The 10573-nt window shown below is 50.9% G+C and overlaps 1 protein-coding gene across 1 annotated transcript; it reads right to left on the reverse strand.

Annotated features, from left to right (window-relative positions):
* Positions 1-1754: 1754 nt before the first annotated feature.
* Positions 1755-6677, reverse strand: DUSP6 (dual specificity phosphatase 6). Its single transcript, XM_076334180.1, has 3 exons — positions 5809-6677; positions 4730-5167; positions 1755-3300 (listed from the first exon to the last, which is right to left on the reverse strand). The coding sequence occupies exons 1-3, from the start codon at positions 6209-6211 to the stop codon at positions 2993-2995; spliced, it is 1149 nt and encodes a 382-aa protein (XP_076190295.1). The 5' UTR covers positions 6212-6677; the 3' UTR covers positions 1755-2992.
* Between the last annotated feature and the right edge of the window lie 3896 nt (positions 6678-10573).

Below are 10573 nucleotides of genomic sequence, written 5' to 3' on the forward strand. Positions count from 1 at the left end.
GCTGAATGTGTGTGTGAGCAAAGCTGGTCTTCTTTGCTTGCTTGTCCCAAAAAATGATGAATTGCAGAAGTACCCATTTGGTGTTAGTCATTCAGTGAAGCAGGAAGGAAGCAGGAAACCCTTGTGAGCACTAACTTTTCAAAGCAGCTTGCAGAGAAAGCCAAGGCCCTCCTCCCCTAGGCTACATTGCTGCACGCTGCTCTTTACCTCCTCACCTTAACGGGCACCTAGTCACAATTAACATTTGCAACACATTCAGCCGGAAATATTTGCCCAGTGCAAACAGCTGAGGCATTCGGCATCAGCCTTTTCTCTGTGCAAGGCGTATTAAAAAGGGGGAGGGAAGAGGAGCCCTACACTTGCTGAACGGGAGAGGCCCGATTGCGCTCAACAGGTTCAGTTCACGCTGTGACCCTGCCCGGCTTCCTGCTATTCAGATGTGTTACTTCCCCTTTGTGGTAATGGCCTGTGGCAGCCAGCCAGAAAACACTATTAATTTCAGAAGTGGCCTGACAACAAACCCACAGCGAAATGAGAGGAAGTGGCGGGGAGGCCATCTGTTGACTTCAGCAGAACAGTAGGGACGCAGCTATGTAGGTTCTACAAGGAAAGCAGATTAATAATCCACAAAGAGGAAACTGGCTAAAATTATCCGCAGACCGTATTAAAAAAAAAAAAAAAAAGAAAGAAAAAAAACCAAGGGAGTCACTTGAGCTGCAGCTGGACAGGAAATTGCTAGAGCTGCTTGCAAATCTCCACTTTGAACAGAGCAGCACAGGGAATGCCAAGAGCGGAAACCGTTCAAAACTGGATTAGCACAAGCCAAGTTTAACTGCAACCCACTTCTACTTTCACAGTTTATGCACTCAATCTAGGCCACTACTGCATGAGACACTGACTCACTTTTTTCCCATGTTTTGTTTGCTTTTCATTTCACACACTTGCAGTTTCTAAAATTACTTGAAATGTGCTCTGGCTGCCAGGAGTTCTGCAGAACCCCAGCCGACAGCCCCAGCTGCAGCATCAGCCCATCACCGTGGTACTACACGCAGATTTTGGCACCACCCTACCTTGGGCCACTCCTCATCAGGAAGGATGTTAATGAAAATAAGTTGCAGCAGGAAGTTTTGCAATCGCTAGAATCCCCCTTTTTCCTTCTGCAGAGACAGGACTAGCTGAAGGGTCCAAAGAGGAAATGAGGTGACTAAGGGTATATAGACACTTTTCCTCCTTGCCTTCACCTGCTAAGTTGCAACATGGCTGAACAGCAACAGAAAAATCATTTACAGGCTGCAGACCGTTGATGGATCTCTGTGAAATGAGCTCCTGCCAGACGGATAAGGAAAGCACAAACCTGTCTCCTGGCTTCTGTAATAGAGTGGCCAAAACTTGTAAACAAACCCAGAAAACAGCAGCTCCTTACTCTTAAAAAAAAAAAAACCAAACCAACCAAAAAAACCCCCAACATCCTTATGGTCCAGGGTCAGGTGCATCCCTGGGGTAGCAAAAGTATGCCAGAATATTTCGCAATTAACCTAAAGGCCTTCAAAAGTGTTCCCTTCACCAAAGCAAGACAAGAATCCAGCACATGCACTGTTTATTCATTTAGGCATCAGTGGACCAAAGGGGAAATCAAGGCTTTATTGTCTTAGGGGCTGTACAAAAGCTCTTGAAAGCAATCATTACCTTTAAACATAACCATATGTGTATGTGCAATTAACCACACCCACACAGAGGGGAAAGGGGGAATAAACCAGGCAGGTTCTCAATAGCCAAAAATAGTTATTTATTTATTAATAATTTAAGGTTTTACATTCTTATAATAAATTCCATCTTAAAACTTTTACACCGTGAATTAGACTCTCCCTTATTGGCAACCATGTGCAGGTTCACTGTGCGTACACACAGGTACAAATGCTCGCACATACTTCCAGTTTTATACAAAAAAAAAAGAAAAAGACACAAAATATTGCATTTGAGGTGAAGCTCCCTGAAGAATTTGTACAGAGGTAATGCACTGTTTAGCACATCTGAAAGTTTTAAAAAGTGATCAAAAATCTTTCGCATTCAAAGACAAACCTCCTCCCAGATGATCTATTTACAAAAGGTAAGGCAAAAAATTAATTTAATTTAAAAAATATATATATATATATCACGTGGAAACTACATCAAGAGTGTGAGAAAAAAAAAATCACCACAAGGAAAAGAAAGATATATGAAAGAAGAGACTGTACTTGCTCACAAAACATGATTTGCAAACTTCTCACCATTGCCGTTTCTCCCTCACGGAAAGCTTGCTTCAGTTGAACAATAAAATTAAGCATGCTGCAAATATATTCTTTGCAATTAAAAAAAAAAGAACAAACAAATAAAGCAGAATTTATGAAGAGAACAAAAACACAGATGTCCCTTGGATTGATTTCTCGAATACATGTGAATTCAAAAAAAAATTGCAAATCGATTTAAGATTAAATATTTACATTGATCAAGTAGACTACTACCGAGCTCCCGGCAAACAAGTACTCCAAATACACTAAGCTGAAATCTCTTTCTTTGGCTCCTCTAAATTAAAACAAACAAACAAACAAACAGAAATAACCAGTCTTCACTGAAGACAAAGATGTGTGTCACAGATCCGAAAGCAGAGAGGGAAGCAGGACAGTTCCAGTCTCTAGAGAACACGTGCTCAGCCTGTCCAGCCTTACACTACCCCCCTGGAAGTCCTCGGACCCAAGCCACTGCGCAAGTAGGGATGAGCGTGCTGCCCACCTGCCGCCTGGTCACCGCGGTCCTTCCCAGAGAGCTCACCACGTTCCCTCCCTTCGCAATAGCCGATTCCATACTGTGTAACCTTTCCTAGCCTGCACTGGCAGCTGCTTTTTGATAGCAGAGGCCAGAAAAAGAGAAAGCTGCGTTTTCTTTATCGCTGCCAAAGAGAAACCATTGAGGAGTGATCCCATGAAACAGACAGGAGAAGGGAGGCGGTGGGAGCTCACGTGGACTGCAGGGAATCCACCTGGAAGACATTCTGGTTGGAAGGGGTGGTGAAGTACAGCTGCTGGTTCGGCACTCGATTGTCACAGGGGCTGCTCAGTCCCAGAGTCCGCTCAAAGTCCAGCAGCTGACCCATGAAGTTGAAGTTGGGCGAAATGTTGGACTTCTTCATCTTGACGATATCATAGGCATCGTTCATGGACAAGTTGAGCTTCTGCATGAGGTAGGCCACCGTCACTGTGACCGAGCGGCTGATCCCTGCTAGGCAATGCACCAGGACGCCGCAGTTCTTCCCCCGTGCTTCATCTGTAGAGAGACAAAGAGGCAGAGAAGGACACGTAAGACAGGGGGTCGGTAACTGATCTCTCAACACAAGTGAGATTAGTATCAAGTAGGAAGAAAGGACGATTCTGATCCCAGTGGCCAGCAGTGCAACGCAAGAGTTAACTTCACCAGCTTAAAACCAGGACAAGAGGAGAATCCACCCCGCTACGTATATGTACCCAAGTATGAGTCCCAAGAGCTGAGAAAACTAAGAATGAGACAAAGGGAGCAGGATACGCTGCGTGACACTGTTTTAAAAGTCAGTTTCAAAAGACACGCTTTGGCCTGGAGATTTGCCTTAAATTCTTACAGTCCCCTTGCCCCAGCATGGAAATCCTACAATATGTCACTGAATGCCTTTTATACAGGCCAGCAGACTGCAAAGGTCTATTAAATTATTCTCCAACTGTTGTGCAGCTAACAATGGAGGTATTCAGGCATTTTAAAAGAATGAGGGAAGTCACAGGGGACAGCCCATTAGGAGGAACAGGATGTCAACATTGGTTGAAAATGGGTTCCTTTGTAATAGGAAATGCATTACAATGCCTGGAGATTACTTTCTTTGTGGCTTCCAGCCCACATTTCTTCCTGCTGGGCTCAGGTTACCTACATTCTCCACTATTACCGGTATCATTCAACCGGATTACAGCACAGCTTCCCAACAGATAATGCGGTGCCCACCCCACCGCATGGGGTGGTGGGCATGGGATGGGATGATTTTAGTCCTCCCCAAAACGAGGGAGAGTGTGCAAATTTTAACCAGAACTCCTTGAGCCCAGGGAGACGCGTTTCCAAAGCTGACAGATAATGTCTAAGGGCTGGTTCACCGAGGCACCGAGCCCGAGAGGTCTATCATTATTACCACGAGATTTAATTAAAGCCCTGACTATACATTTGCCAGGGATATCGCCTCTGAATAACTGAATAACTTGTATTTAAAAGCTAAAGTTAGCTTCCCAGATCGTTTCTTGTTATTATACTGCTCTTCAGTAACCTCAAGAAGAAAAAAATAGCAACAACAACAAAAAAAAGACGAATAAGCCATCAACCTCAGGCTCATTTACCTCCCCCCCACTCTGCGAGGAAGAGATTTAAAAAGATCCCCCATCCTGCCCATTGCTCAGTTCCCAGCTCCGACACAAACGGCTCGGGGAGGAATCCCACAGCCAGCCAAACCAGGTATACGTTTGCAACCTGCAAACGTCGCTTACAATTCACCGGGGCTCCTCAATAACCCCCCCAAACAGTCCCCACCCACCCCTCAACTTAAGCCAGCTTTAAAACCAGAAAGCGGGGCATCCCCCAGAGACTGCCAGCAATGCTGCTACTGCTTCTCGCCCGAAACCTCTTGAATTCTGCAAAAGAATTCTGCCGCTTGACATACAGCTATTAGCAAATAACCGGGTCTCACCTATAAAGGAGATGGCCTCAGGAAAGAACTGAGACAGATTTTGGCTCCAGTGGTCAGAGATCGGGATCTGTTTGTACTTGAATTCGCCGGCGTTTTCAAAGAGATTAGGCAGGTTGGGGGTAACATTCAAGATGTATTTAATGCCAAACTCTTCTAAAACGTCCAGATTAGTGGAGTCCTTGGCACAGCCTAAGTAGAGGTAGGGTAAAATCTCCACCGGGAAGGAAGGCTGGTTGTTGGAGAGAGGGCTGCCGTCGGAGTCGGTGGCACTATTGGGGTCTCTGTCAATGTCAGATTCAATGTCTGATGAGGAATCGGAGCTGATTCGGAGGCCTCCCAAGCCCAGGACTGGCAAAGGAGGAGAGCTGCTGCTACACGAACTGTCTAGGTTAGTTTCGCAGTGCAGGGCGAACTCGGCCTGGAACTTGCTGAAACCACCTGGGGAGAAAAGCAAAGGGGAAGAAAAAAAAAAAATGCAATCTGATACAAGATGGCAAGCCGACTTACCTCCCTGCCACAGCCCTGTCTGCAAAGGGGCATCTGTTTCCCACCCTCTCGAGCCCCGGGAAAAAGAAAAAAATGTCACGTTCTCACGCAGACGGACTAACCTCAACGAAGGTTTAAGAAAATCGCCCGCTGCGGCGGAGGGCGGAGGGCTCAGCACACTCAGGATTAAAGCTCTGTGCCGCTTCGCCCTGCGGGGACCTCTGGAAAGATGTCTCGGCGGCAATTCCTTCTGCCCTCCCCGGCTCACGCCGGGCTCCCCGTTAGCCCTGTCCTCCCCACGCTGCTACAGCGATCCGAGTCCTCGGGGTCTCCTTAAACAAAGCGAGGACAGGGATGCCGGGGGGGGGGGGGGGGAGGGCAGGGGGCTTTTCCCCCTGCCCAGGTTGGGGTCCTCCCGGAGCGTCAGTATGCAATGCCCGGGGGACGCTGCGGACGCTCCCCCCCCCCCCCCCCCCCGGGCGCAAAGCCGCACCGCAGAACCGCGGGGCTCGCCTGCCGGACACCCACAGCCCCGGGCTCCCAGGCAGGCAGCGATGTCTCCCACAACCCCGGGCCCGGGCGGCCCTCCTCACCTTCCAGATAAAACGCCTTGCAGCCTTCGTCTTTGAGGCGCTTGAGGAGCAGCCCCAGCACGGACTCGCCGCCCGTGTTCTCGTTCCAGTCGCGGCTGTGCTCGTCGTACAGCACCACCGTGTCGGTGCCGCACCGGCGGGCGAAGCGCTCCCGGTCCTCCTCGCTGCTGGCGACGAGGGAGCGCAGGGGCAGGTTGCCCTTCTGCAGCCGCCGCAGCATGATGCCGGGGATGGCCACGTTGATGGCCGACTCGATGTGGGACGACTCGTACAACTCCTGCGGCCGACAGTCCATCAGCAGCAGCCGGTCGTTGCCCATCTCCAGCTGCTCGTTCAGCCACGCCACGGATTTACTAATCGCCATTTCCGACGCGAAAGGGACGGGTCTGAACGTATCTAGCATGAGGAAGGACGGGGGGAGCGGAGCGTGCTCTGGAAGCGCCCCTCTCTCTCACAGAGGCATGCGGCTGGCTCGGCGGGCGGGCTGCACCCCTCCAACTCCGCACAACTTATCTCCCTCCGCCCCAGGAAAATGAATCACGCAGCCCCCCCGCACCGCCTCCCCCGCGCCGGGCGGCGGTGGAGTCACGGGGAGAAGCGGCCCCGGCCCCGGCGCGTGTGTGTGAGGGGGGTGTGTGTGTGTGTGCGCGCGTGTGTGCGTGTGCCTGCGTGCGCGCAGCCAGCCTGCCCGGTCTCCTCTTTTTTTTTGTCAATGAATCCCTGAATGAACCTGCCTAATCGCCGCTGCAGCCCGAGCCCACGGGCTTTTCCTCCGCCCCGAGTGAATGAAATCCAATTAACGTGCCGCCGAGCGGGGCTCCCCCGCTCAGCGCGGAAACACCGCGGCGGCGCCGGTGCCGCCGCCGCTGCCCCTTCCCCGCCCGCCGCCAGCAGCGCCCCTCGGCCGCGGCCCCGCGCAGCCCGGCGGCTCCTCAATGGGTACAACCGCGGGACGTCTCAATGGATACATTCTCCGGCGCAGCCAATGGGGGCGCGCGGAAGGGGCTGTTGCCGCGGCGACGGGCCGGCTGGAACAGGTTGTGTTGATGAATCGTTAATGAGTTTGTCATTCACAAAAACGGAAAGGAATTTCCGCTCCGGATAAGCCGAGTGCAAACAAGCGGCAGCCGCGGCGCGGCGGGCGGGGGCGGCGGGGGCAGGTGAGGGGGCGCGGCCCTGCCCTCCCCTCCCTTCCCCTCCCCTCCCCTCCGCGGGCGCTGGCACCGGCACCAGGCGCGGGGCGGCCGCCGCCGGCGGAACAAAAGGCACCTTTTCTCTCCCTCCATGTTTTCTCTCCCTAAATCCGACGTCCGCGGGGGGCCGGCCGCGTCCCCCGTAATTCCCCAGCGCTGATCCCGGCCCGGCTTTTCATTAGGGTGTTCCGGGAATCTCATTTTTAGGGGGGCGGGTAGCCTCTGTCCTCAGCTGATCTCTACACGGGTGAAGGGTAAACCCCGAGCTAATCCCTTCCTACGCGGCCCGGCTTTATTCGCTGCACGAATTCGCCGGCACCGCTTCAGGAGCAGCCTGCGGGCACTGCTACAGCCCGGGCGGGCCACCCCAAAAACGTGACCGGGGAAAGCGGCCCGCCTCGGCGCGGCCGGCACCTCCAGGCAGCCGGTAACTGAACCGCCCTCGCCCGGCTGCGGCGTGGGGCCGCCGCCAGCGCGGAGCCCGCAGCCACCCCCGGCGGCGCGGGGAGCGCCCTGCCCGCCGCCGGCCCGGCGGGGTCCGGCCCGGCCCGGCGGGGCCCCTCGCACCTGGCAGCCCCCGCGCAGGCGGCCCCGGCCGCCGCACCGGCTCCTCCCGCGGGGCGGCCTGCGGGTGGGGCCCCGCCGCCGCCGTCCGGCGCTTCCCCCCGGCCCCGGCCGGGCGGAAGGGCACTGCGGTCTCCGCCGCACCGGGAGGCGGGGGAGGGGGGGAGCTGCGGGGCCCGGCGGAGCGGCGCCGGGGTAGCTGGGGCCGGGGGGGACCGGGCGGAGCAGCGTCGGGGGGCCGGTGGAGCGGGGCCGGCGGGCGCGGCGGGGCCGGAGGCTGAGCCGGGCGGGGTTGTTCCGAGGTGCGGGTTAGCAAATGGGTTAAGTGGAAAGCGAGGAGCGAAAATAAATCGGGAGAAGCCTGGCCTCAATGCTGATCCCGTCGCCAACATCTGCTTGGGAGTAAAATTGTTCTGAAGAGGCTAATCTCGTTTACGCTGCTGCTGTGCTTCCGGGGCCATTATTTTTAAGCCCAGCTGAAGGAGGTTCCTGAAGTAGCGAGCGGCTGAAGAGTGTTGACCCTGGGAACAGATAGTGGCATGGACAGTCCTGTGTGTTCTGCTCAGAAAACATCTGTGATGTTAATTAAAGTTGGCACATCAGTCACTGCAGTTTCAAGCAAGGCTGACACCCAGATGGCATTAACGGCATCCTCCCCAGCAGGGATTTTGAGAGGATCCCTGCTTGCTACCTTTTTCAAAGGCTTGAAAGTGGGACTGAAGTGTTACACAAACCTTGCCCTGCCTCTAAGCAGGGGGATTTGGCCAGGCTGATGTGCGACTCACGGGACACATGCCACGTACCTTGTCCCACCGCTCAGTGGGGGCAAATTGTCCAGTCCGCCTTGCCCACCATGGTCCTGCCCTCTCTCATTAAGGAGTTTCCAGGCTGTTCTTACCAGTTGCTTCACTTGCTGTTCAGCTCTGTGTATTCAGGGTATGGTGTTTAAATGTTCAGAGCAGCGACAGCTCAAAGCAGGAGCCTTTGACTTTTATTTATTTATTTGTTGATATCCCCCCCCGCTATATTTAAGTCTTTTGTTTTCACCCATGTCAGGGCTCAGGCAGGACAGCAAATTCTTTGGGGCTGGCACTGTTGGTCACTCTGCATTAGTATGACGGATAGCACAGTCCTGGTAAAATGAATAATCAGGTCATAATTTAAGTACTACTTTTTTTTTTTCCCTTAAAATTGGCACCATGTTTATTCTTTATCCTTCTCCTCAAGAGTATCACATCAACTTTTGTTCAGATTTTACGAACTAATATAACCCAAACCTCAACCTTATTAACCATGGATTTCATGATTAAGAAATGAAAGTTCTGGAAACGGAAGTTCTGCAAACCATGAGCAACTGAAATAGAAATTCTCAAACCACCTGAGCTGTAGTTATCTCTTAAGGTGCAGTATAACATGATGCTCGTCTTACAACTATCTATCTCAAACATTTCTTATTACTCCATTATTGTAGTAATAAGCTGTATTTTTTCTGTTAACCTTCATCCCAACAGGAACCACAGCCAGAATAATCCTCAAATGATCAATTGTCACCTAAGGGGTCAACTTAGAAAACAAGCAGAAGGAGTCATATTAAACTACAGTGATTGTGACCTGAAAGTTAAAGGAAGGGACAATTTCAATATAACATTGTGACAATTCCCAGCAAGCTTGACACAATGATAAATACAATTTGTTTCTTGTAATCCATGTCATTATTAATTAATAATACTGGTTCTTTAGGGTTACATTGTACTTTGATTACATTTTTTAAAATGAAGATGCACAGAAAAACATCAGCACATTGCGGAGTTAGGATTCGAAGAAAACAGAACAAGCCCCAGATTACTTCCATCAAATACTTCCATATTCATATAAGGTAAACTTGCCTCTCTGATGACTAAAATATTTTAGGAAGAAAATATGTTCTGATTATCATCTTCAGGGCATTTTCAGTGACGTTTTATGGCAGTGGTTTAAAATACAAATCTTAGTCATTCAACATTTTAACTGAAAGCTACATATTATGCAAGCAGTTTATCAAACCCATTGAGATACCTGCCTAGTAGTAATGCAACAATAAATAATGGTAGCATTTAAGGAGATTTTTATCATTAGTACTGTCAGATCTGATTGAAATGTTATGAGCATTAAGGTTAAGTATATGAAGGCTATAAAATGTTAGATGAAGCGTGCTCAAGAGGGTTGTATTTTCCAAGTGAAGCCGGGGGCAGAGACTTGTAATATGATGGCTATAGCCAGCTCATTGCGTGGCAGCAGTCTGAGGGTGGCATCTGGCGAGTTGGGAGCCAGGCAGGAGATTTTGCACTGCAGCAGAGTTAAGTAAAATACAAATGACACCCTTTGAATTTGTAGTAGTACATCCCTCAGCACCCACCAGCTGAAGAGCTCTAAAGGGGAATGAAAACTACGTGGCACGTTGTTATCTTTGTGTTCACATGCATGTATGCACTCACTTTTCCTCTTTCTGTCTGAACCACGCTGTCCTGTCAGCCGCTGAGGGATGCAGGAGTGGATTCAGTTAACCACGCTACCATCTGATGCTTTGTCAGAGACCAGATCTACAACCCAAGCCTCACCAGGAGGTCAGTTATCCTTCAACTTCCAGAAGATTTTATAGTACCTAGGCAGTAAGAAGAGCCTATTCCTGTTAACCATGATCCCCTCATTCATTCAGTCACTGGCAGAGTCAGCTTTTGAACCTGAAATGTTTATTTCTGGGTGGGGTGTGTTTTATTTTGTTTTGGTTTCATACCTCCCTGGCTGCGAATGAAACCTCTTCAGCGCAGCTCAAAGCTTATTCATCATGAAAAGCCTATTTTGCTGGGTTTTGGACCGTAAACCTTTTGCTCATTCTTAGCATGTGTAGAGGCCCAAATAGATCTCCGTGAGTGCTTATAACCTGAGCTTGTCTTGGCCAGAGATGCAGACACAGAGGACAAGAGCCTCGCATGGATGATGGAGATTAGAGTTCAGTGTTGCTTTGCCCG

This window comes from Aptenodytes patagonicus, chromosome 1 (assembly GCF_965638725.1).
Source record: "Aptenodytes patagonicus chromosome 1, bAptPat1.pri.cur, whole genome shotgun sequence".
In the NCBI taxonomy this organism is placed as follows: domain Eukaryota; kingdom Metazoa; phylum Chordata; class Aves; order Sphenisciformes; family Spheniscidae; genus Aptenodytes; species Aptenodytes patagonicus.

Excerpts from the sequence above, each read along its gene's own strand:
- DUSP6 (XM_076334180.1), bottom strand. The coding sequence starts at position 6,211 with ATGCTAGATACGTTCAGACCCGTCCCTTTCGCGTCGGAAATGGCGATT. Across the intron at positions 5,168-5,808 it reads CAAGGCGTTTTATCTGGAAG|GTGGTTTCAGCAAGTTCCAG; the intron begins GTGAGGAGGGCC and ends TTTTCTCCCCAG. Across the intron at positions 3,301-4,729 it reads TGAGGCCATCTCCTTTATAG|ATGAAGCACGGGGGAAGAAC; the intron begins GTGAGACCCGGT and ends GTCTCTCTACAG.